Source organism: Zalophus californianus, chromosome 17 (genome assembly GCF_009762305.2).
Source record: "Zalophus californianus isolate mZalCal1 chromosome 17, mZalCal1.pri.v2, whole genome shotgun sequence".
In the NCBI taxonomy this organism is placed as follows: domain Eukaryota; kingdom Metazoa; phylum Chordata; class Mammalia; order Carnivora; family Otariidae; genus Zalophus; species Zalophus californianus.
In genome coordinates, this window is record NC_045611.1 from 56,255,515 (window position 1) to 56,282,809 (window position 27,295).

General features: G+C 49.9%; 1 protein-coding gene across 1 annotated transcript; it reads right to left on the minus strand.

Annotated features, from left to right (window-relative positions):
• Nucleotides 1-357: 357 nt before the first annotated feature.
• NLRP12 (NLR family pyrin domain containing 12) lies at nucleotides 358-27,101 on the minus strand. The gene is made up of 10 exons (XM_027619352.1): nucleotides 26,819-27,101; nucleotides 22,048-22,128; nucleotides 17,902-19,603; nucleotides 14,081-14,251; nucleotides 12,198-12,368; nucleotides 10,568-10,738; nucleotides 7,396-7,566; nucleotides 3,110-3,280; nucleotides 997-1,167; nucleotides 358-445 (listed from the first exon to the last, which is right to left on the minus strand). Exons 1-10 carry the CDS (start codon nucleotides 27,099-27,101, stop codon nucleotides 358-360), a joined length of 3,180 nt encoding a protein of 1,059 aa, XP_027475153.1.
• Nucleotides 27,102-27,295: the final 194 nt, after the last annotated feature.

A 27,295-nucleotide genomic window follows, 5' to 3' on the forward strand; every position in this document is an offset into this window, starting at 1 on the left:
TCTTGTCCTTTGCAGGTTGTTTGGGAGGATCCGTGGCCTCCAGCCACTACATCCAGTAGCTCCCAACACCACCCCAATGTCTCCTGACATTGCCAATTGCCCCGGGGAGGGTGAGGGGTGCAAAATCACCCTTTGCTGAGAACCATCTGGGGCCCTGTCCTAAGTTCTCTCCATGACATCTGCATTCCCAAAACTAACGCTCCACGCTCCATCACACGTTGATGACAGTCCCCAAGCAGAAGGGATTTAACCTGCGTGGGAGTTTGCAGGACATAAAAGAGGCTGGTATCACACGTTGACTAACGCGTTGGTCCTGGGACCAACTTCCTCTGTCCTGACTCCAAGAGCCAGTGGTGTTCAGCAACCGATGTCCAGGTGAGGTTTCATTAGCCGAAGGGCTGCCAGTCTTCTGTGGGTCATTTTATTTAGGTCCATTCCAAATAACCTGAGGACACAGAGCGGGACACATTATTCCAGGCCACTGCTGTGGCATTCAAATCTATCACGCCTCCTGCCTTATTACCATAATTTCATTATCTAGTACTTCGTTGGAAACCAGATCTCATCGGGAACCAGGCTGGACTCCAAGCTACACACCAGCGTATGTCCCTGACCTGCTCATTCAGTCTGGGGGACACTGAGGAGCCAAGAGGTGGAACGATTTGCAGAAACCCATCACAAAACTGGGAAGTGACAGAATTAGAACTTGAGGCCTGGCAGAGTAATTCCAGATTCTCGCTAAGCTACAACGGCCTCATTTGACAGACTAGGAAGTCGGTCCTCAGTGAATCACCCAAAGTCACCCAGCTAGTGAGGACAGAAAGTAAGGCCTCCTCGGCAATCCACACTAATTGCACACATTAGCACACGAAGGAAATGTTTCCAAATTTCTAGCTTATTTTTCCATCCGAACCATGGATCTCGACTACTGACGCTCACTCCCACCTCCAAGCCCCATGCCCCTGTCTCCTTCAGAACCAGAAACCCATCTCTCACCAGAGGACTCGAAGTTTGCAGCCGGGATGACTCAGCCCCTTGCAGAGCAGCCTGACCCCTGTGTTCCCCAGGGTGTTGTGGGTCAGATAGAGCTCCGTCAGGGTCTGGCTGACCATGAGGGCAGAAGAAAGATCCTCGCAGGCTTTGGTTGTGAGACCACAGCTATCCAGCCTGTGGAAGACAAGGAGCGGTTGAAGAAACGTAAGGAGCTATTTTGGAAAGTCTCTTGAGAGGGATTCAGGATGATGTTTTCAGGGGACCAATTTAAGAGAAAGCAGAGTAGAACCCAACTGGTCCTGGTTAAGGCCAACGTGGTGATGGAAAACATTTAAGAGAGGCATTTAAGGATGCTTGTTAATTCACAGCTCCATCTCTCTAGGATGCCCACTGATTTTGCAGTCAAGTACCCACTTCCCTTCCTGGTAATTCTACCCCAATTTCTCATTGAAACCCCAGTCTCAGTCCATCTGGGGTTCATACTGTCCTTCAGCTCAGGATCCAGGCCTGAGTTGGTTGGTTTCCATGTCTCCAGTTACCATGAACGGTTTCAGTTGGACAGAGGACCCACCCAAAACGGGTAAATCAGAACCTTACTTGCTTCCTGGAGTTTTTCTTTCAGAACTCAGACCTGGCAAGAAGAAGTCCTCCTTAGAGCTGCAGGTGTTGTGCCACCAAGCAGGATCAAGGCTAAACTTATTCAAGAGAGGAATCAATACAGCAACAAGTACGGAAGACAATAGAGATCAAGAGTCCAAACACCTAGGGGTGTCTGGGTGGCTCAGGTGGTTGAGGGCTGCCTTCGGCTCAGGCCATGATCCCAGGGTCCTGGGATCAAGCACCACGTCGGACTTCTTTCTCAGCGGGGAGCCTGCTTCCCCCTCTCCCTCTGCCTGCCACTCCACCTCCTGGTGCTCTCCCTTTCCCTATCAAATAAATAAATAAAATCTTTAAAAAAAGTGTCCAAACACCTAGATCAAGCCATGCCTGAAGCAAGGACAGTGACACAAGTCAATAAGCCCTCCTCCCCCCCCCTCCGGAGCCAGTATGAATTGGGCTGCCACCTGCCCAAACAGTATGCCATCTGATTCTCTCTGATTTCCAATCTGCCTCGCATTGTGTTTCTTCCCTGCATTCTCTGCTGTTACAATAAGAACAGGTAGTAGTATCTACTGAGGGCCAGCTCTGTGCTGAGCACCTTGCTAAGGGCTTTGTTTGCTTCGTCATTCACTCCTCACAGCAACCGTCGGAAAGAAGTACCATCACAGCTGGGATGCTAAGTGGAAATATTTTAATCTTAGTTTGGCTGAGCTTGTGAGACAAGAGATGCCAGCTTCCAAAAGGAGGTACAAGATAACAGCTCTGGACTTGCAGAGGAAGAGAAAAAACCAGCGTGGTGCAGAAGGGTCCGGAGAGGAAGGTTAGGGTGAGACCCGTGGTGGGGGAGGGGGCTATGCAAGGAGGTCGACCCAGATTCCATGTCAGGAGACTGAGCAGTTGGGGCACTTCCTGGGGGTGTGGGTGGGGGTCCCGTAAGAACACACATGTGATCCCAAAGACAGAGGTGGCCTTTGGATACCTGCCAGATGGGGGGGAGATACTGACACCCCGGGACCCTAGCAGCACCAGTAAGGGGAAAGTGCTGTGCCTGAGCCCCCGTCTCGATGCCCACCTACCCAGGTCCCCAGATAATCGAGAGACGCAGAAACGACCACAATAGAAACAGACAGTCATTCGGGGTGGGGGCTGGGCAGGTTCCAGGGAGAAAGAAGGAGGAGGAAGGGACAGTTCACATTTGGCTGGAATTCACACTGCAGCAGACTGATTTTTTATTCTATAAAGGTCACTGAAGAGCCAGGCATCTGCGCAAGTAAATGTCAACAGAAAGGGGAATTTTACAGCAAATGTTTACAGGCAATGAGCGAAGGGAAAGTGAGGCATTTTGTGTTTGCATCCCACAGAGAACGAATTCCTCTGTGAGCTGTTTGCAGCTTTTCTGTCCACCTCTCGGGGCTCCCGGTGTCTTCCAGGGCCGTGGAGGGCTGGCCCTTCCGCACAACGACAGGGACACGCCCCCACCACCGGCCCCCCACCCGTCCCAGCGCCCAGGGCTCACCACAGTTTCTGGAGCCTGCAGGTGGGGTGTCGCAGCCCCTCGCACAGCGGCCACATGCCCGCGTCCCCCAGGTCATTGAAGCTCAGGTCCAGTTCCCGAAGGTGGCGGTTGACCCGGAGCACGGTGCAGACACCCTCACAGGCGGCCGAGCTGAGCCTGCAAATGCCCAACCTGGAAGACAGGACGCCCAGAGCCCAGCTCACTCAGGCCGCAGACGTCCCCGGGGAGGGCTCCCGTGCCGGGTGCCCCCAGACAGAAGAAGGGAGAAGCAAGGGGCAGGCGGGTGGGCAGGCAGAAGGGAGAGAGAAACAAGAAAGAGAGAGGGGAGCAGGAAGGAAGGAGCACAGGAATATTTGGTATGGGCTGGGCATCGGACGGGTGCCAGGGTATGAGCGTCCGGCAGCTACTGTAACAAGTACCCACGCTGGTGGCTCACATGGTAGAAACTGACTGTCTCACGGCGCTGGGAGCCTGGTTCCCTCCGCGGCCCTGAGAACCTGCTCCAGGCTCTGCCCCGGGGAGTCTTTGGTGTTCCCTGCCCTGTACAAGCATCACCCCGATCTCTGCCCCCATGTTCACACTGCATCCTCCTGTGTGTGTGCTGTGTCCGAATTTCCCTTCTTCATGAGGACACCTTACTCGGGGCCGCCTCGCTCCAGCAGGCCCTCACCTGAACCAATTTTTTTTTTAAGATTTTATTTATTTATTTGACAGAGAGAGAGAGAGAGCACAAGCAGGGGGGGAGGCAAAGGGAAAGGGAGAAGCAGGCTTCCCGCGGAGCTGGGAGCCCGATGCCGGGCTCCATCCCAGGACCCTGGGATCATCACCTGAGCCGAAGGCAGACGCTCAACGGACTGAGCCACCCAGGCACCCCACCCGAACTAATTTTATCTGCAACAGCCCCTGTAATGGGCTGGGTTGTGCCCCTCCCAATTTCAATATTGGAGCCCTCGCCGACACCTGATCTCCCAGCTTCCAGCTTCCAGAACTGCATCTCCACCAGCGGCCACCCTCTGAGGGCCTGGAGGCTGAGACTTCAACACGGGGATTTTCTGAACACATGGACCCATAACAACAAATGATTTACATAGGTCTCCTTGTCTTGTCTCATCTTGTCTTTATTTTAAGTAATCCCCACACTCAACGTGGGGCTCAAACTCGCGACCCCAAGGTCAAGAGTCGGATGCTCTTCTGATTGAGCCGGCTAGGCTCCCCAACAGCAAGTGATTTGTAAGCATTACTTCCTTTGCTCCTGGCGATATCTGCTGGGTGGAAAATGGCGTCACACCCGTTGTTATGACACCCGTGAGCTTCTAGGCCCCGACAGACAGACGCCGTGCACTGCTCAAGGTCACAGACCTGGGGCCCCCTCAGCCACAGTCCCTGCCCTTGAAGTCGGAAGACTGTGGGGGGGCTTCAGAGAGTCAGAAGTGCTATATTTCAGAGTATAGTATTTTTTTCCTAGTTTTCAGACATTTCTGCCTGAGATATAGCTCCCATACGGTGAAACTCTGAACTCTCCTTTCCTTCGAGGGTGACGCACAGGATCTGTGTAAATGTAAACGTCTGTCTGGCCTGATGTGTCTGGACAAGAGAAGGAGCCTGGCCTCAGTCAATAAGAGCCACGCTGGGGTAACTGGACCAATGTGTTCTAAAAAATAATTTTTTTTTTAATGCATCCTAAAATTTAATGGCAGAAGGGCAGGGGGGTGGCTCAGATGGTTAAGCATCTGCCTTCGCCTTAGGTCATGATCTCTGGGTCCTGGGATTCAGCCGGAGGCCCCACCCCCACCCCCACATCACATTGGGCTTCCTGCTTAGCCGGGAGTTGGCTTCTCTCTCTCCCTCTGCCCCTCCCCACTGCTCCTTCTCTCTCTCTCTCTCTCAAATAAATAAATAAAATCTTTTTCTTAAATAAATAAAATAAAATTTAATGGCAGAATAAATATCTATGAATAACTGAAAATCTGCAAAAACAAAAAGCAAAAGACAGACTCTTCCTAACAGTGGAGCATGTAACAAATTACAGCAATTACAATGGCAGGAAATTAGATTAGGAGCGCAGACACGTGGAGAGCATAGAATGGGGGAGGGGCGCCTAATTGGCTTAGGCGGAGGAGCAAGGGACTCTTGATATCAGGATCATGAGTTTGAGCCCCATGTTAGATGTAGAGATCACTTAGATAAATAAACCTAAAAAAAAAAAAAAAACCCTGCAATATGGGAAAATAGTTTGCAATGGGACTGGCATTAAAATCAGCAAGGAAAGCATGGATCCTTTATTAAATGGCATCGCAAAAATTAGAAAAAGAAAACTGAACCAAGCCTAACCACACATGTAAACACAAAGAAGAAACTGAGTACACCTGCAATGGTGTACTAGCAAAGGATTCCTTTTTTTTAAAGTTTTATTTATTTTTTATTTATTTTAGTAATCTACACCCAACGTGGGGCTTGAACTCACAACCTCGAGATCAAGAGTCAGCCTGCTTCACCAACTGAGCCAGCCAGGTGCCTGGCAAAGGATTTCTGAGACCTGTCACAAGAATATAAATCATAGAAATACGTATGGATTTGACATCAAAACGTAAAGATTTCTGTTTGATGAAAGCATCCACAATTTGACAGATCGGTGACCCGCTGAGCAGACATTTCCAAGGTATGCAGTCAACAAAAGATTAATGTCTGAAACAGGGAACATCTGCGCATCAAGACAAATGTAGGACACATACCACAGAAATAAATAAATTATATGAATAGGCAATTCACAGACTGGGGAAACCAAAAAAGCTGATAAGCACATCAACACGGAAATGCCATTTAAGAACATTTTACACCCACCAGGGCTTTAAAGATAGAAAGTTGAATAACCATAAAGATAACGGGCAAAGTAGCTTTCCTAAATTGCGAGTGGAAGAGTAAACTGCCGATCTTTCCAGAGAGCTATTCAGAAGGGTTGAGCTATCAGGGATGCAAATTCAGGCTGAGTGTGCGACTCGGCCCCCGGGGGTGGGATCTCACTGGGGTTCAGAAAGGGACACGTACAAGAAGGAACAGCAGAGTGGGGGTGGGGGGAGGGGCGTGACTCCACAGCCTCTGGTGTTTGCAGAGGATGGCATGCAGGTCAGCTCAAAGGAACGCGTTAGATGTGTCTGCACCAGGTCAGCGCATCCTGAATGTATAATGGTCAGTGGGGCGGAGACATTGGTGAGATGTATCGTTTACATCAAATAGAGACAGGCATGCCTGTAGATGAGCTTTGGGGTGCCAATGAAGGAGACAGAATTAAAGCAGAGGCGTGTGTGGGTCCATAGTGATATTGTGGTACCAGATGGGGTGGAGAGAAGAATGTGAAGAAACAGGGCACTTCTCCAAATGTAACAAAAGCAATAGAAGGTACGTGATTCACAATGCCTCAAAAGGAAAAAAAAAATCCTTCCAGCGTGAACGACATCAAATAGTAGATGGGGCTTCTGAAGGACAGACAGACTCTCCTTTGGCGCCCCCAAAAAATGATTTTCTGACAATTGACAGCCTTCAGTGTTTTCTTTTTGTTCCTTGGGTGTATTCATGCATTCACTCATTTAAAAATACGTTAACGAGGGTGCCTGGGTGGCTCAGTCGTTAAGCGGCTGCCTTCGGCTCAGGTCATGGTCCCAGGGTCCTGGGATCGAGCCCCACATCGGGCTCCCTGCTCCGCGGGGAGCCTGCTTCTCCCTCTCCCACTCCCCCTGCTTGTGTTCCCTCTCTCACTGTCTCTCTCTCTGTCAAAATAAATAAAAATCTTTAAATATATATGTTAACTAACTTGGAATTAAAACAAAAAAACTTAAGAAAAAAATTAAAATATATGTATTTCCAAACACCCCTGAATCAGTTCTTATAGTGGCCATCAGGGTATAGAGCTGACAGAGCCCCTGCACTTTTGGAAGGTCACGCGAATGATGAGTTTTAATGCGTGATGCTGAGAAGCATAAGATCAAATTAAATCCCACAACTAGGAATCTAGACCCTATTCAAGGGTCAGGGAAGGCATGCATGGGGAAGAAGAATTTGTTTTGAGTCCTAACAGATAAAACAGATGTCACCAGGGTAAAAGGGGGGTTAGCAAAGCAGAAGGGCACCCCAGGATGAAAGAACAGCTTGTACAAATGCCCTATGGCAGAAAAATCCTAGAGCTTAGTTACGGGAAGAGGGGTCACGTGAGCGTGATCCCGGGAAGCCCAGACATAAGAGCAAGGACTGTGGATTTGGACTCGGGTGATGGTGAGCAAAGCAGGACTCACCGGAGGGTCTGAAGCTTGCACTGGGGATGCCTGAGGCCCTCACACAGCAGCAGCACCCCGGGGTCCCCCAGGTCATTCAGGCTTAGATCCAGCTCCGTCAGGCTCTGGTTCACGCTGAGGGTGGAGGCGAGATCCTCACAGGCAGCCGCAGTGAGGTGGCAAATTTTCAACCTGCAGAAAATCCAACTCAGCATCATGGAGTTCTCCACACAGCGCCAATTTTATCCTCCCTATCCCCAATCGTAATAGTTTTCAAACAAACAACTCATTTTTTTAAAAAATGGGCAAAAGCTTTGAATAGACATTTCTCCACAGAAAGGAAACAAGTGGTCCAAAATCACATGAAAAGATGCTCAGCACCACTCATCATTAGGAAAATGCAAATCAAGACCACCACGAGACACCATGTCACATCCATTAGGATAGCCATTATAAAAAATGATAATAATACAGTTTTTTAAGACTTAAAAAAAAAAAGAATCTGAAAATCACAAGCGTTGGCAAGGACGTGAAGAAATTGGAAACTTTATGCACTGTCGGTAAGAGTGAATAATGGTACAGTGGTGCTGGGAAACAATATGGCAGCTCCATGCAAAATTAAAAAATAGGGACGCCTGGGTGGCTCAGTCGTTAAGTGTCTGCCTGCAGCTCAGGTCATGGTCCCAGGGTCCTGGGATCGAGCCCCGCATCGGGCTCCCTGCTCAGAGGAAAGCCTGCTTCTCCCTCTCCCACTCCCCCTGCTTGTGTTCCCTCTCTCGCTGTGTCTCTCTCTCTCAAATAAATAAATAAATAAAACTTAAAAAAAAAATTAAAAAATAACCACATGATCCATCCATTCCATTTCTGGTTGCATAGCCCAAAGAATTGAAAGTAAAGGCTCAAAGAAATATTTGTACCCCGATGTTTACAGCATTATTCAAAATAGCCAAAAGGTAGGGCGCCTGGGTGGCTCAGTTGGTTAAGCGACTGCCTTCGGCTCAGGTCATGATCCTGGAGTCCTGGGATCGAGTCCCACATCGGGCTCCCTGCTCAGCAGGGGGTCTGCCTCTCCCTCTGACCCTCTTCCCTCTCATGCTCTCTGTCTCTCATTCTCTCTCTCACAAATAAATAAATAAAATCTTTAAAAAAAAAAAAAAAAAAAAAAATAGCCAAAAGGTAGAAGCAAGTGTCCATCGGTGGATAAATTGAATGGATAAGCAAACTGTGGTTTATCCATGCAACGTAATGTTATTCAGCCGTAAGAAGGAAGGAACCTTTAAAACACACTACAACGTGGATGAACCTTGAAAATATACTGAGTAAAATAAGCCAGTCACACACACACACACACACACACACACACACACACACAAATACTTTGTGATTCTACTTATATGAGGTATCTATGGTAGTCAAATTCATAAAGACAGAAAGTAGAACAGAGGTTATCAGGGGCCGGGGGAGGGAGATGGAGAGTCCGTGTTGAACGGACAGTTTCAGTTTTTCAAGATGAAAATGCAGGAGACGGACGGTGGTGATGTTTGCACAACAGTGTGAATGTGCTTACTACCACGGAACTGTATGCCTCAAAATGGTGAGATGGTAGGGGCGCCTGGCTGGCTCAGCTGGTAGAACGTGCGACTCTTGATCTTGGGGTCGTGAGTTTGAGCCTCACGTTGGGTGCAGAGACTACTTTAAAAAAATTGTAAGACAGTAAATTTTATGATATGTGTATTTTATTTTATTTTTAGTGCAATGCATTTTCTTGGCTAAAATAATCAAGAAAATACAGAACAACATTTCTGTGCCCATCACGTGTGATTCCTCAACCTCTCTTTGATGCAATGCCATAAGTTTGTAGTAATGTGTTTGGGGTGCTGTTAGAAGTGCCTTAACCGATACAAATATAGGGCAGGAAAACACTATTGTCCCTCAAAGATGTCCCTGGTTGACATTTAGCATATTGTCTTCCTATATATAGAAAGGGAAGACAGAGACAGAGTCTTGATTTTACCACGTGAGTCCCTGGATTCAGCTGTGCTTGAAACCAGTATTTCCCTCCGGACTTCTTGGTCAGAGAGGCCAACAAATTTCACTTTTATCTTCAACCACAGTGAGATGGGGTGTCTGTCACTGGTGACCACAGGAGTTTTTGTGGAAGGCCTTTATTTTAGGGGGCTCTATGGTGCTTGTCACTGATGTTACTATCCCCTTGATGTTTGTTTATTTATGTTTTATTGTGGTAAAATATATATCACGTGGGGTGCCTGGCTGGCTCGGTCGGTGGAGTGTGCAACTCTTTTTTTTTTTTAAGATTTTATTTATTTATTTGACAGAGAGAGACATAGCAAGAGAGGGAACACAAGCAGGGGGAGTGGGAGAGGGAGAAACAGGCTTCCTGTTGAGCAGGGAGCCCGATGCGGGGCTCCATCCCAGGACCCTGGGATCATGACCTGAGCCAAAGGCAGCCGCTTAACGACTGAGCCACCCAGGCGCCCCTAGTGTGCAACTCTTGATGGGGTCTTGAGTTTGAGCCCCACGTTGAGTGTAAAGCTTACTTTATACCATTCTAACCTTTTTATTTAGTAATCTCTATACCCAACCCAAATGGGCTCGAACTCACGCCCCCAGGATCAAGAGTCACACCCTCTTCCAACTGAACCAGCCCTGTTTTAACCATTTTTTTTTAAGTGTATGACTCAGTGGCATTAAGTATATTCACAAGGCTGTGCAACCATCACCACCATCCATGTCCAGAACTTTGCATGGTCCCAAACACAAACTCCGCACAGTTCCCCATTCCCTCCTGCCCTGGTCCCATGGCGACCGCTGTTCTACTTTCTGTCTGGATTTGACTCTTCTAGGGACATCATAAGTGGAATCATATCATCTTTGTCCTTTTGTGATTGACATTTCACTTAACATCATGTCTTCCAGGTTCATCCACGTCGGAGCATGTGTCAGGATTTCATGCTTTTTTAAAGATAGAGTAATATCCCTCGTATGTATATGCCATATTTTGTTTACCCACATCCACAACCTGTGGATGGAAATTTGGGCTGTTTCCACCTTTGGGCTCTTGTGAATAAGGCTGTTACAAACAGCCTTGGGTGTACAGATAGTGGATGGATTTTTATACCATCCCTCAATACAAGGAGACTTGTGTTTTAAGTTGACCCCATCAAGAACTCACCACAGGATCTGCAGCCTACACACTGGGTGCCTCAAGCCTTGACATAACAGCCTCAGACCCAAATCCTCCAGCGCATTTCCCGTCAGGTCCAACTCCACCAGGTGTCGATTGGTGCTGAGCACGGAGGCGATCTCCTGGCAAGCCCCAGCCTCCAGCTGACACTTCCTCAACCTCAGGAGGAAAGACACGTTGAAGAGGGCACCATCTTGCTGTCCTCTAACCTGCTGGCTCATCCCCTAGCCCCTTGAATCACCCAACACGAACCTACACATGTGTCACTACAGCTCAGAGATGAACAAGACTTCATCATTTCCAGCAAGGAGCATCCCGTCTGATGATGCAGAGGGGTAAGCAAGTATCCTCTAGTGAAGGTGGTGCCATTGAGGCAGGAGTGCACCATAGCTCAGGGTGGGGTCTCTAGAGCTCAAGACCTGGGTATGTCCATCTCTGCCGCTCACTAGCCCTGCACCTTCGAGCAAGTTGTCAGCAAGTCTGTTTCATGTTTCAGGGAGCTGCCACGGTGCCTTAGGTTCATTGCCTCTAAAATAAGGATAATAATCGCACCTGCTTCCCAAGGTTGTTGCAACGACTACATACTTCAGTAAAAGGACAGGGTGTAGAACCATGCAGGGCACACAGTAGGTGCTTGGACAGTGAGTTACTGTTTATTAAAACTGTCACAGTGGAGGGGACGCCTAACTCAGGTTTGGCAAACCGTGCACAGTTAGGGAAGACTCTGGGGAGTTTGAGATGGTTCTCGAAAGGCTGAGTAGGAGTTCACTGTCAGCAACAGGATGAGACGTGGCAGGAGACAGTATAAAACACATGTGGTGGTCTCTGCCCCCACCCGGTTCCTGACACAGGGCTCCTGAAACCCCTGCATTTTCTAGGTGACAAGAACGCTAGGAGCATCTCTGGTTCTAAAAGGTGGGCTCCCGTCGGCAGCTGGGCACCAGAGAGACCATGCCAGGATGAGAGGCTGGCAACGTTCAGCCCTGCCCCCTACCCTCCACCAGAGAGGGGGGAGGGGCTGGAAATGGAGTTAATGATCTGTGGGCCACAAGAGGAAGTCTCCATAAAACCCCAAGAGCACACAGCTCGGAGGTTCCAGGCTGGTGAACACGTCCATGCTGGGAGGGTGACGCACCCCAGCTCCGTGGGGCAGAAGCTCCTGCTCTGGGACCCTCCCAGACCTCACCCCATGTGGCTCTTCCACTGGCTGTTCATCTGCATCTTTCACCATAGTCTTTAATAAACAGGTAAGTGTTTCCCTGAGTTCTCTGAGCCGCCCTAGGAGATTAATCAAACCCGAGGCAGGTTCAGAAGCCAGGTGACAACCAGGGTTTGTAACTGACTCTGAAGCTGGGGGGGGAAGCATGAGGGGGCATCTCAGGGGACCAAGCCCTCACCTGTGGGACGTGACGCCACCTCCAGGTAGATGGTGGCAGAATGGACTTAAACTGTAAGGGAACTGTAGGACCCCTCCACTGGTGTGGCAGAGTTGCTTGCTGCGGGAAACCCCACACATTTGTGACCACAAGTGTCAGAGGGGAGTGAAGCAGCCCCCCAGGGGATGCTGGGTGGCTTGTCTACAGCAGTGGCCTTGCATCAAGAGGGTGCGGAGACTCACTGGATCACCTGAAGCCTGCATCTGGGATGCCGGAGCCCCTCGCAGAGCAGCCTCATGCCCGGCAGCCCCAGCCCGTTGCAGCTTAAGTCCACCCTTGTTAGGTTCTGGTTGGCCATCAGGGCGGCCGCGAGGTCCTGGCACGCAGAGCTGGCCACGCAGCACCTCTTCAGGCTGGGTGGGAGGGAGGGGAGACGGGCCAGGTCACCGTGGTGGTGGATTCTGCCCCTTGTCCTTTGTCCCCCCTTGCTTTGGTCTATACCCATTCTCCCCTTTTTCTAAAGTAAAAGAAAGGAGATCAGGGGGTGCCAGGGGCCGGGGGGGGGGGGAGTTGGGGAGTGTCTGCTAAGGGCTAGGGTGTCTCTTTCTGCTGTGGGGAAAATTTTACCCAGAGTTTGTGGTGACATTTGCACAAGCTTGTGCATACATTAAAGAAAAACCACCCCTGAGTTTTCCAGTATGTCAATGATACGTCAATAAAAAAATAAATAAAAGCAACAAGAATAACATAAGATGTTTTGGTGCTTTGCAGTGAAGGAAATGCTGTCACAGAGGTGCCCTTAGAGAGGAATTCTAGACCCTCCTACTAGCTCTGCTCTACGGCTTTTCCTTCACTTGGAGAAGGAGGTGCCGTATGGCCAGTGGGTCCCGAGGAACGCGCCGGCCCCGTGGAAGCTTGCTCATCACTGCGTCTCTCCCTGAGCTGCAGGAAAGCAAGGCTGATGGCATTGACCTGAATGAGTTGGTGACATATGTAATATAAGTTCTTGGCATGGTTCCTTGCACGTGGCACGGGTTCAAGAAAGTATGGTATTATTTATTATTATGTCTTTGGGATCGGGCCCATGTCCTGCTCACAAAATGGTTGCCTGCTTTGCTGGGCCCTGATCCCTGTGTCTGCCCTTCAGGACTCCGGCTACGGGAGCAGGGCTGTGTTCTGGGTCAGGGTCCAGACCCCCCTGGTTCCCTCAGCTGGCTGTCATCTAATTTCTGTAAGCCATGCCTTAATAGTGCCATGTTTGGTAACAGCATGGTAGAATATGCATAAGGTAAAATTTACCATCTTCACTTTTTTTTTTTTTTTTTAAGTAATCTCTGCCCAACGTGGGGCTGCGACTCAGGACCCCGGAGGTCAGGAGTCCCCTGCTCCTCCGACTGCGTCAGTCAGGCGCCCCTGGCACCAGACTGTTTTAATTACTAAGGCTTTGTGCACTCCGCTTTGAAATCGGGGAGTGTGATTTGAGGTAGGAAGCCTGGAAAGGAGGAGATAAAATAAGAGAAGCAGGAGATAATGATGCTGGAATTTCTACTGACTGCTTCTGGTAGGTATGGGCTGAGTTGCGTCCCCCAACATTCATACACTGAAATCCTAAAGCCCCGTACCTCCGAGTGTGCCTGTATTTGGAAATAGGGTCTCTAAAGAAGTAATTAAAATGAGGTCACCGCTGTGACTTGGTGTCCTTACAGAAAGAGGAAATGGACACAGACACGCAGATGTGAACACACAGAGAGGAGACTGCAGAGGGGAAAGCCGCCCCGCCCACACCTGGATCCCAAACCCAGCAGCCCCGCCCACACCTGGACCCGGAACCCAGCAGCCCCGCCCACACCTGGACCCTGAACCCAGCAGCCCCGCCCACACCTGGACCCGGAACCCAGCAGCCCCGCCCACACCTGGACCCGGAACCCAGCAGCCCCGCCCACACCTGGACCCGGAACCCAGCAGCCCCGCTCACACCTGGACCCGGAACCGTGAGAAAATGAATTTCTGTTGTTTAAGCCCCCAAGTCTGTGGTGCTTCGTGAGGGCAGTGAGAGCGAGCACCACCGTCTAGTCTTTCTGACGGAGCCCCCTGAAGACAGGGGTGCAGGCCCGCCTGGACTCACCTCAGGTTCTGAAGTTTGCAGCCGGGGTGTCTGAGCCCCTGACACAGCAGCCTCACCCCCCGGCTGCCCAGCGCGTTGCGGTACAAAACCAGCTCCGTCAGGTTCGGATTGGTGCTCAGGGAGGCAGCAAGCCTTTTGCTGTAGGCCTCTGGCAAAACGTTCTTCTCGGGTCTGCAAGGAGGGGACACAGGACAAAGCCTGGTTGTGCCAGACGCGGAACAACGATTGTATGGGGACTGTGTGTCACTTCCCGCTTTATGAAGTATTTGTCGTCTTTACTGGTTACTTTTTTAAAGTAGGCTCCAAGCCCCACTCAGGGCTTGAACTCCCAACCCTGAGATCAGGAGTTGCACAGTCTATGGACTGAGCCGGCCAGGCGCCCCTCATGCGTGTATTTTAAATATCCCACTGTAGGGCGCCTGGGTGGCTCAGTTGGTTAAGCGACTGCCTTCGGCTCAGGTCATGATCCTGGAGTCCCAGGATCGAGTCCCACATCGGGCTCCCTGCTCAGCAGGGAGTCTGCTTCTCCCTCTGACCCTCTTCCCTCTCGTGCTCTCTCTCATTCTCTCTCTCTCAAATAAATAAAATCTTTAAAAAAAAAAATAAATAAAAATAAATATCCCACTGTAATTATTATTATTATTATTATTATTATTATTTTCCCCACAAGCATTAGCAGCCCACCCAGACCGGGCAGAAAATGTTCAGGCTTTGCTCCTTGTTGATTTAACACCAGGGAGCCCTTTTCCACCCTTCCCCTCACCTCTGCTGAACAGCAGAGTTGGGGGAGGGAGGCCAGGTGCAGCGGCACCTGGGAGCCTGGCAGAAACAGGAGCCCCACTTCATCAGAGATTCTGGGGGTGCATCCCTGAAATCTGTGTTTCAGACAGCCTCCCAGGTGTTCTGGCACGTTCCAGAAACACAGATGAACCTAGTGGTCTTCTGCAGTCCCTCTCTTTCTTCCAGCTGATGAAATTACGATGTTCTCTACTGAAGATCCAGAGCCAGAAATCATGAGCCTGTGGCCTGGGAGCTGAATTCCTCCAATGATTTATACATCAGGAGGCCTCACATGAAAATAGGGGTTTCCACACTTTCTTGAAAAACCACCAAGTCCAGCTGCACAGGGACCTCATGAGCACGAGGCAACTGCAGGGCGCCCTAGCCGGGTGTGTGATGACCTTGTTCCATGAAACCTCGATGGTTTCATGGTGGCCAGCCTGCCGATATCTGAATCCTGTTCCCCGAGCATAGCAGCTTGAAACAACACAGTCGGTTATCTTCTAGTTCTGGAGGTCCGAAGTCTGAAAGGAGTCTCAGGGCAAGCGTCCAGGCGGGTGTCTCACCTGGATAATCCAAGACCTCAATCCCCACCTCAAGATCTTGAATTTAATCACACCTGCAAAGTCCCTTTTAACTTGGGAGGTGACCTATTCACAGATTCCAGGATTAGGGTGCAGGTGTCTTTGGGGGCGGGGGCATTATTCCACCCCCCACTCTAGCTTTGGCAAGCATTTGCATTTATAATTACTGTTTAGGAGAGAATAGGAAGTATATATATTGGTCTCTGCCCCTGGTTCCTGGCACAGAGCCCCTAATACTTTCGTGATTTCCTAAGTGGTAAGGGCACTAGGACCATCTCATTCTAATATGTGGTCTTTGACCCCGTCCCTGACCCAGGGCTCCTAAATCCTTTGGACTCTCTGGGTGATAGGAGAAGCTTTTGTTCTCATGAGCTGACTCGGGGTGAACTTCTGGGTGGGGCTGGTAACCAGAAAGACCAAGCTATAATTAGAAGCTTTGCACTTTCTGGGGAATTTTGGGAGATACGTAATTTTGGAATCTCTAAAATCTTTATGACAGTCCCTTCCTCTGAATCGGCCTGGGATGGAGAACGGGCTGACTCACATGGCACAGGGCATGACATGCGGCCTGTAAGGCCTTCTGATTTACTTCTAGTTATACAGTCTGTCTTAAAACCTATGTTTAGAGGCGCCTGGGTGGCTCAGAACACACTACCCCAAGAGGTGGTGGCACCTCAAATGTCTTGAGCTGAAGGAGTCTGAGAAAGAGGCAGAGGCAGGAGGGTCACTGACCCCCTACCCCACCACCATCTGGCCCTTCTTCCCTGAGAGCGGATCAATCTCCTGCGTGAAGGGTCTCCTCCCTGTACCAGAAGGAAGAGGGGCGTGCTGATCACCAGAGAGTGAATTCCCCCGGCCAAGAAGGCTATATAAACAACCTTGTTGCCTTGCACTGCCCCCCAGCCCAAAGCCCTTTGTCTTGTTAATTCTTTTCTTTTTTCTTTTAAGTAAACTCTACGCCCAATGTGGGGCTCAAACTCATGACCCCAAGTCCAAGAGTCACATGTTCCACTGACTGAGCCAGGCGCACCCCTGATTTCAGAGATCTTTCATTTTATTTATTTAGGTTTAAAGATTTTATTTATTTTAGAGAGAGCACACACAAGCAAGTGCATGTGAGGTGGGGGAGGGGCAGAGGGAGAGGGAGACAAGAAGACGCCCCACAGAGTGGGGAGCCCCATGCGGGGCTCGATCCCAGGACCCTGAGATCATGACCTGAGCCGAAATCAAGAATCGGACACTTAACTGACTGAGCCAACCAGGAGCGCCTAATTTCAGAGATCCTTTAATGTAGCTCTCTATGTAATGACATGATAAAGCTGATTGGAAATTCAGCCTGACATGTCCTCAGATGGCCTGTCAATTCTTTACAAGTTGACTGTTTTTTATCCGAATGAATGAGAGCCTCCTGCTGTGGTGCAGGCTCCCAAGCACATGTGAAAATTCAATAAACTGTGTCTGCTTTTCTCCTGTGAATCTGTCATATGTCAGTTGAATTCTTAGGCTCAGCCAGAGACCCAAAGAGAGAAGAGAATTTTCCTCCCCTACAGCTCCAAGACAAACCTGCACAAACACATCAGCCCATTAGTTTCCCCCATATTTCTGCCTTCCCACAATTAACCTCCGGAGAAACTCAGTGTCCTTTTGCTTTGTCTTGCCACTTCTCTAAAAATGTATTGTTCTTGTGTTAGGATGCTATAAAAGCCCAGGTTCTATTTGTTTTTTAAAGATTTATTTATTTATTTTGAGAGACTGAGAATGAGAGAGAGAGAGAGTACATGACAGGGGGGAGGGTCAGAGGGAGAAGCAGGCTCCTCCTGCTGAGCAGGGAGCCCGATGTGGGACTCGATTCCGGGACTCCAGGATCATGACCTGAGCCGAAGGCAGTCGCTTAACCAGCTGAGCCACCCAGGCGCCCACCACCCTGTTTTATTGTCCTTATAACGCTTCTCTCCATCTGAAACTACCTGAATGATCAATTTTTTTTTCTTGTTTGCCTGTTTCTTTATTTACTGTTCATTGTCTCTCTCCCTTCCCATTAGGATGTCTGGGTTGGCAGGGGCACTGTTGGCTTACTCACACTGTCTGCACCCTATAGAAAAACACCCTTGATAATATTTGTTGGCTGGATATGCTCTCCTTGACTGGGGCCCCAATTTAGTCCAAATGGATACTGTTTAAGAGCAGGTCACTAACCTGGACACTGTTGACATTGGGGGCCAGACCATCCTCTGTGGTGGGGAGCCGTCCTGGGCACTCTGGGGTGTCTTTGCAGCATCCCTGGCCTGCATCCCCCAAATGCCACAGCAACCCCCTACCTCCTCTAGTTGTGACGACCCAACATTTCTCCAGATATTGCCAGGTATCTCCTGGGGTGGCGACAACATCAACCCCAGTTGAGGACACAAACACGGTTGAGAGCAAGAACTTGGAGAGTGAGCCCCCCCGAGTACTTACGACTGTGCGGGCAGCATCTGGGACCCCGAAGCCCATCTCCCCCCATCATCCTCGTCCGTGCTGTAGGCAGCCCCATGCAAATGCAGCGCCAGGGCGCTCCTGCAGTTCTTCACACAAAAGGAGGAAATCACGTGCTCCATCTTGGTGGCCATGTTGCTGACCACGACCACTTGGAAGTGGCTCAGGGCCTGTTGGATAAAATCCTCCTCCTGGATCTCGTACAGACAGCTGAAGAGCTCCAGGGAGCCCTGCTGCAGAGTAGAGCCCTCGCTCTGAGCTTTGCTTTGGATCCACTGCAGTAGCTCTACCTTGATGTGAGGCGAGACTTTCCAGCAAAGACTCTTCTCCAGGTAGCTTCTCGTCTCCTCATTCAGGAGTCCAAACAGGAAACGGACGGTAAGGGCCAAGAAGCTCCGTTCTGAAAACCCGTACTCAGCCAGCAGCCTTGTCACGGTCTGCTCCGGGCCGGACCCACCCTCCCCGGGATCCAGGAGGTAGTACATGGCAGCGAAGAATTCCTGGAAGCTCAGGTGGATGAAGCTGTAGAACTTTTCACAGTTGATATCCTTCTGGAAGATGTTCATGTTGAGGAAGGAAGAAACGTCCGCCCCATCTAGGCCATGCTTCCGGAGGTCCCGCTCCTCAAACAGGATTTTCTGATTCCAGAGGCCATCTGCTGCCAAGGAGCACAGCCCTCTCTGATTGGGTGGGGGCTGGAGGGTCGGGCTCCCCGGCTTGGGCTGCATCAGACTCAGGAGGTACAGCATGTACACCGCTGTGGTGGTCCTGGATGTCTGCCTTAGGAGCCCCCCATCCTCCAACTGCTGCTTGAGGCAGGTGCAAACGACCCAGCACACCATGGGGACGAAGCACAAAGTGAAGAGGGGCTCGTTGTCCCTCACGAAATGGAAGACTTGGCCAGCCTGCTCCACATTGTGGAAATACTTGTAGAAGTACTCCTTCCTTTCTGCCTCAGAGAAGCCCAGGATCTCCACGTGCCTGGGGTGCTCCAGCCAGCGGTGGAGCTTCTCCAAAGCGGTGGGCCTGGTGGTAATGAGCACTGACAGCTCGGGCAGCAGCTTCTTCCGAATCAGGCTGCAAAGGAGAAGTTCTGTGGGCCGTTTCTCCTCCCAACAGAGGCACCAGGGGCCCTGAGGGTCGTGGAAAGAGGGTTTTAGCTCATCAAAGCCATCAATAATGAATAGGAGGCGCTCAGGCACTCGGACAAGCTCCTGGAGGGGCACGCTGGGCTCAGGGCAGCAGCTGGAGATGAGGTCTTGGGCGCTCTGCTCGGTGGTGCTCTGGTTCATCTCCCTGCAGTTGATGTAGAAGACGTAATCAAACCTGTCCTGGAAAAGCCTTCCGTCGGCCCAGTCCAGCATCACCTTGTGGGCCAGCATGGACTTGCCCATCCCTGCTGCTCCCTGCAGGACCACGGTGCGCGGCGGCTCCGGGCGCTCCTCGTCGGGCTCAAAGAGGGTCTCCATCTGGATGAAGCTGGCCTGGTGTCCCACGGTTCTCGCCTGTCCCCAGCCAGTGTCCAAAAGCTTCTGCTGGGCCCACATGGGATTTGAGTGTTCCTTCACCAAGAGGAGGCGGGTGTACCTGTGGCTGAGGTTGACGCATTCCCCTAGGCGCGCATTGCGGTCTTCCATCAGCCGGAACTTCCTGCGGACATAGTCCCTGTAGGTTTCCCGGGGATCTAACGGGGAGGAATGAGGAGTCCGTGGGAGACTCATCAGCAACCGTTCACGGATTCATGAGTTAAAGCAAACCACAGTCTAGTGCCTACTTGTTCTGCAATATCCATGGGACGGTTTTCTGGATGGAGCCTGGGAACCTTGGTACTTCTCTATCAAGATTTCCCCTTTCTTTGGGAAGCAGAGGCACTAACATGGGAACTATCCTTACAGAGTATTCTATCCTTGCTGCTCAAACGGTGGTCCACGCCCAGGAGCTGATGGAAGACCACAAGGGCACCTAAGGAATGCGTCAATCTCAGCCACCGGTTGGCTCGGGTCCTCCCAGTGAAGAGACACTGAAATCCCTTGTAGGCTCAACAAGGAGCTGGTGGGAAATGCAAAGGTAAGCCCCACTGCCCACCTATTGAATCAGAAACTGCACTTCTAACAAGACTGCTGCGTGATTTGCAAGCACGTTTAAGTTTGAGAAGGCAATGCTGCCAAGTTTTCCGTGCCCCCTTTGAAAAAAGGCAGATTCGTGGGCGCCTGGGTGGCTCAGTTGGTTAAGCGACTGCCTTCGGCTCAGGTCATGATCCTGGAGTCCCGGGATCGAGTCCCGCATCGGGGTCCCTGCTCCACAGGGAGTCTGCTTCTCCCTCTGACCCAACCCCCTCTCATGCTCTCTCTGTCTCATTCTCTCAAATAAATAAATAAAATTTTTAAAAAAAGAAAAAAGGCAGATTCGTATCTGCACCAGAGAACTTACTGTTCTATAAGTCCCATGCTTAAAGTCTCTTTGGGAAATCAACTTGGTATGGAAGTGAATGCATAATCTAGAACAGCGATACTCAGCAGGGTGATGGTGTCCCCCCTAGGGGATTTCTGGCAAGGTCTGGAGATATTTTGGGCTGCAGCAACTGGGGGTGGGGGGCAGGCTACTACCATCTAGTGGGTGGAGGCCAGGGATGCTGCTCAACATCCTACGGTGCCCAGGATATACCCCACAACAGAGAATGATTCAGCCCAAAGTGCCAGTGGTGCTCAGGTGGGGGAACCCTGGTCCAGATGAAAATGTATCCTTTTATATTTGGATATCACTGGAGGCCCATACTGTCTGCCCAAAGGAAGGTAAACAAGAGATCTAAATTTGATCCCAGGACGCTCTCAAAAGGAATGCATGTACTCTTTTATTTTTAATTGTAGTAAGATATACATAACCTAAAATTTAGCATTTTTACCATTTTCAAGTGTTTGATGGACTCAGTGACATTATGTGCATTTGCGAAGTTGTGCAATCATCACCACTGTCCGTTTCCAGAACTTTCCCATCATGCTCAACAGAAACTCTGTGCCTATTAGACACTAACTCCTTATTCCTCCTCCTATCCCAGCCCCTGGCGACCACTTTCTGTCTCATGAATATGACTACTTTAGGTACCTCATATAAGTGAAATCACACAGGATCTTTTTTGTGTTGGCTCATTTGACTTAGCATAATGCTTTCAAAGTATATCCATGCTGGAGCAAGTATCAGCAGAGAACATAGGAAAATAGAAAAGCTTAAAGTAAGGATGAAAACAAAGATGGAGTTACAGTATTTGGCCATGTGCTATGCCCAGTGCATTAAGGAGCCTTGAAAGGTGTCCAGAATCATTGGTGTTATTGTTGATGATGGTGCTGTCTGTCCCGCAACCCATACTCCTTTCTTCCTTGCCAACAATCCTGATTTTATTAAGGTAATGGTGCTGATCCCTTGGTTCCAGTGAATGCTGTCCCTTCACAAGCCCCGGAGGATGAATGTTGGCTAAACCAGTCATGAGCAATCTCATTCCCTGTTGCCAGTGGCTGGTCTGGGAATGTGCCCCAGTCCTGACCGAGGCAGGGGGCAGGGGGATGACCACTGGGAAGGGGGAAGCTCATTGAAAGGATTTTATTCCTGAATAAAACAATTCTCTGTCAAGGAAAAAAGCCTTCTGTCTCTCTTTTCTCCCCTGCTTGGAATTCACTTGCATGATTTCGTTGCCACCTTGCAACCATGAGGTGACAAGTCTCAGGACAAATGAACCAGTAAGAAGTTGGGGCTTTGACGGTGTTTGTTTGTTTTTTTTTAAGATTTTATTTATTTGACAGAGAGAGACACAGCGAGAGAGGGAATACAAGCAGGGGGAGTGGGAGAGGGAGAAGCAGGCTTCCCACTGAGCAGGGAACCCGAAGCGGGGCTCGATCCCAGAACCCTGGGATCATGACCTGAGCGGAAGGCAGACGCCCAACAACTGAGCCACCCAGGTGCCCCTATGGTGTTATTGATCTACTACATCAACTCTGCAACCACCCAGCCCAAGATTTCTTGTTATAGGCAACATTAAATAAATGTCTTTTTTTTTTTTTTTGCTTGATCTACTCTGTTGGATAGTCTGATTCATGTGGCTTGTGCATTCTACAAACTACATGGCTCATAGCTCACCTCTTCTTGGAGCTCCAGGAAAGACTTCCAGAGAACATGCTGACTGGCTTCCCAGTAAGGATGGGCCACCAGGTGGAGTATCTGGAAGAGACATGTTAGGAGATCAGCTAGCATTTTTCTGGCTAGCTTGCTATAATATTAGCTACTGTGCATACCTGAAACAAATATAAGTCATATGTCAATTTAAAAAATATTAGTTACTATTACATCAAACTGTCTACATAATTCTCTGCCCATCCACACCCCAAATGTTTGGCAGTCACCTCACATGCACTGTTGAAAGCACTTGTGCTTCATAACCCACTCTCCTTCCTGAGTGCACATCATGGTGATTGGCACCTCCACCCATCCAACAAATCCCCTCAGGCAGGAAGTTGTGAGTCAGCTTGGATTTCCTCCCTCTCTTTCAGTCCTTGGCCATGTCTCATCCATCCATGCACCCACCCACCTACACATCCATCTATCCATCCATCCAACAAATATACAGATATTGGGCACCAATGTTATCCAGGCAAATTTTGCTAGCATTGGATACACAGCCATAAACAAGGGCTCTGCTCCATGGACCTTATATTCCAGCGGTGTGGGGAGTTGAGCACATCAAAAATGAACACTTCAGAGGCAGCTGGGTGGCTCAGGCAGTTAAGCGCCTGACTTTGGTTCAGGTCATGATCTAGGGGTCCTGGGATCCAGACCCAGGTTAGCTGCTCTGGGCTCAGTGGGGAGTCTGCTTCTCCCTCTGCCCCTCCTCCTGCTCATGCTCTGTCTCTCTCTCAAATAAATGAATAAAATCTTTTAAAAAATTTAAAAATAAGCACTTCATATAACTTCAGGTAATGATGAAAGTTATATCTACAATTAAACAAGGGTACATAACAGAGTGATTGAAAGTAGTATTTTAGTTTGGGTGGCCAGGAAAGGCTTTTCTGTGGATGTATTGTAAGATCAAAAATTCCAAATGTTTCCTGGGCATCTTTGAGCCTCACTGGACCCCCAAAATGTGAGCCTAAGTGTGAGTTCTGGTGCTCTGGCCAGGTATGCCCTCACCCAGTGGGACAGGCTCCCCACTTGACTAGTTTTCCTAGCAGAAGTAGACCAGCTGCCCCCCACCTCATCCCCTATCTCCTAGACCTAGTGCACCTCACGTGGTGGTCCTCATTCTCAAACGTTCCAGTTCCCTGCTGGCCCATGAAATCATTCAAACAAGTCAATCTCATCCTTTTTTCAGGAATCACAAAGCACCCCATGCTCCTGCGTCTACAAAGCCTGCCTCCCACAGCCCCTGCGGGTTCACTGTATTCCTGAGTGCAACCCTGTGAGACCTGCATGGTGCGTGGGGTCTCCTCCCCTGGGCTGTGAGTGCATGTGACTGTTGTCAGTCTCATCTGTCCTGGGTTTGGTGTCATATGTCCAGCCATCCAAAACCATTTAGGGAGGGCTATCCCTCCTCCATCAATGGGGTGAATGGGGGGTAATCAGAACACCATATAAGACACTTAATCCGAGATCTAAATGGCAAGGGGCCAGATATATGAGCAAAGTTGTTCTACGCAGAAAAAAAAAAAAAACACACACACACAGCAAGGGTAAAAGTCCTTGGGAAGAATACGGTAACACAAGATAGGAATGAAGTTGGAGTGGAATGAGCTTCAGGGTAAGTGCTGGGTGGGTTTGGAGAGACAGGCTCAGCCAGATCTTGTGGGAGTAGGTCGAGGAGTTTGGATTACAGTCTATTCACAACGGAGGCCTTTGGAGGATTCAAAACAAGGGAGGGGAATGATTTAATCAATGGTTGTAAAGATTATTGTGCCTGCTGAGTGGGGAAAGCTTGTAAGAAGCCGTGGGGGATGGGGGTGGGGTGGGAAGCAAAGCAGAGCTAGGGGCAGTTAGCCGAGCGCAAGGTGGGTTACCCACTGGGTGGCAGCACTGGGAGGCAGTGCTTGGAGCTGGAAGTACGGGGATTTACCAAAAACCGGATGTGTGAGGTTGTAGGAAACAAGGACTGAGGTGATGCCCAGGGAAAACTAATCACAAATGACAGAAATCGGACTTCACACTCATTAGGATGGCTGCTTTGAACAAATATAACAGAGGGCTAGCATTGCTGGCTAGCCGGTGGAGTGTGCGGCTCCTTATCCCAGGGCAACGAGTTCGAGCCCCACCTGGGGCACAGAGATTTTTTTTTTTTTTTAAATGGGGGTGAAAAAAAGACACAAAAACCTAGAGATAACAGGTGTTGGCGGGGATGTGGGAAAATTGGAAACCTCGTGCACTGTGGTGAGAATGTAAAATGGGGCAGCCACGATGGAAAACAATGCATTCCTTAAAATATTAAAATAGAATTACCATTTGATCCAGCAATTTCTTTTCTGAGTACATACTCAGAATAATTGAAAGCAGAGCCTCAAAGAGATATTTGTACACCCATGTTAACAACAGCATTATTATCAATAACAACCCAAGGCTATTACCTTTCGGTTATTGTAAATGATGAATGAATTAAAATGTAATGTTTGTGTGTGTGTGTGTGCATTCCATACGATGGAATATTATTCAGCCTTAAAAAGGAAGAAAACTCTGACACATGCTATAACATGGATGAGTCTTGAAAACATGTTGGGTGAAATAAGTCAGTCACAAAAAGACACTCTATGAATCCACTTCTATGACATATCTAGAAGAGTCTAATTCATTTATAATAATTTTGTTATGTGTATTTTACCACAATTTTATTTTATTTTATTTTTTAAAAAATTTTATTTATTTATTTATAAGAGACAGAGAGAGAGACAGGCAGAGGGAGAAGCAGGCTCCCCACTGAGCAGGGAGCCCGATGCGGGGCTCGATCCCAGGACTCTGGGATCATGACCTGAGCCAAAGGCAGACGCTTAATGACTGAGCCACCCAGGCACACTTTACCACAATTAAAAAAAAAAAAAAAGCGGGTGCCTGGGTGGCTCAGTCGGTTAAACGTCTGCCTTCGGCTCAGGTCACGATCCCAGGGTCCTGGAATCGAGTCCCACATCGGGCTCCCTGCTCAGCAGGGAGTCTGCTTCTCCCTCCCTCCCTCTGTGCTCACTCTATCTCTCTGTCAAATAAATAAAATCTTTATAAATAAATAAATAAAAAGGTGATCAGTGAATATTACAGCTGACAAAGACGTCAGAGTTTTTTTTTTTTAATTTTATTTAGTCATTTGAGACACCCAGAGATACAGAGAGAGAGCATGAGTAGGGGGAGAGGCAGGGGGAGAGGCAGGGGGAGTGGCAGAGACAGAGGGAGAAGCAGGCTCCCTGCTGAGCCAGGAGCCCGATGTGGGGCTCAATCCCAGGACTCTAGGATCATGACTTGAGCCGAAGGCAGATGCTTAACGACTGAGCCACCCAGGCACCCCCAGAAATGTTTTATCTTAGTGTTTTCTGAAGTGTGCCATGAACACCACCCACATCCAAATGCAGATTCCTGGTGTCCCTAACCTGCTGGTCTCGGATTCTACCTTCCCAGCAGGGTGTCTGGATGATTCCCACGCACATTAACATGCGAGAACCACTGAGCTAGTCCAGTCCCTTTTGTCTTACTGATGAGGCAACAGAGGCCCAGAGAGGTACACCGATTTTCCAGCACCACACAGCTAAAAATAAGCTGAGCTTCAGACCATGGGGCTGCCTTTCGATGAATTGAAAGGACACAGTCTAGAGAAGGATGCTTGCCCAAAGTCATCAGTTGTGATGCCGGGGAGAGGTTTAGGTGCAATGGGAGAAGGGGGGGGCACTTCATACTTGTACATTATTTGAATTTCCTATAAGAAGTATGTAGAACTTCTATAAGTAAAACAATTATATGAGATCATAAATGAATACATTTATTCTTTTTTCTTTATTGCTGATAGCGCTTTGATTTTCATAGGTGTTCTTGAGTAAAGATGGAACGTCTCACACTCCCGCAGTCCGAGGCCTCTGCAATGTTTCTCCGATGATGGAGACAGGGAAAGAAGGAGCCACCTGAGACCGGATCTGAGGAGACCTCTTGTCATCACGCCTCACCAGCTCAAGAGAATCTGCCCCTAAATTTCTATGAATTACAAGCCAGTGGGCATCACATTGGGAACTTCAAATCAGCCCTCCCGGGAGTATTTACACCATGGAGAGTAGCAAATTCTACAAACCAGGGTCTCTGTTTTCTCATCTGCGCCACCCTCAACAGCAGCTGGTATCTGCTGCGCGTCGCCTGAAACCCTCTGCGGGTTTTATCCCAGTAACTCTTGTCTGGGGGCAAATCGTGTTTTTCTGAGCCTCAGTTTCCTTACTTCTATAACAGGGGTGATCCTAACAATACCTCTCACACAGCACTGAAAGCACAGAGTGCATCCTTGTGCGCCGTGGAAAGCACGGAGCGCGTCCTTGTACACCTTGGAAAGCACGGAGCGCGTCCTGTGCACCGTGGATGCTGTGTTATGGGAGGGAGTGGGTGTTAGCAGCACTGTGATTATCTCATAGGACAGGAGATACAGTGAGAGAAATCGGGGCGCTGCAGAAGCCAGCTGGGGTGGTTGAGGGCCAGGGGCAGGCCCGGAGCGGGAGGAAAGAACTCGCGCACGAGGTAGTGCCTCCCGGGTTCTGATGGTGAAGCAGGCGTTTTCCGGGCAGAGCGAGGGCGTCGCGGGCAGAACGCAGCGCAAGCAAGGCCAAGGGCAGAAGCAAGAGCCGGGTCTTGTGCGCGCGGCGACTGTCGCTAGCGGAAGGGCCCCCGGCGGGACCTGCGGCCTCCTTACCCCTCACCGGGTCCTCTCTCTGTCCTCTCTCCCACAGGTCCCGCCGGTTGATGCGCTGGAAGAGGCCCAGCGCCAGCGGCCAGGCGGCGTCCGGCCCGCAGTGCGCCACCAGCAACTGTGCGGTGTCAAGCGGCCCGGCTGGCTCCAGCCGCCCCCAGGGGATCCTGCCCGCCTCCACCTCCGTGCCCAGGTACAGCTTGAATTTCTTCAGCTCCACGGCCTCCAGTTCTTCCAGGTAGGCCGAGAGGCGACAGAGGCCGTCGCTGATCGTGGCTCCGGGCATGGCGGCCTCGTGCCCCGCGAAGGGCAGAAGCCGGAGCCCAGGGTGAGGGATGCCAGCTCGCCCACCGTCTGCGGCTCCTCAGGCCAGGCTGCAGGAGCGAGAAAGCAAAGTCCTAGTGTTGAAATAGAGTCCCCCCACCCCCCACCCACAGGGGACGCCTGCCCTGCCCCACGCCGCACTGTTCCCTTCCAAGA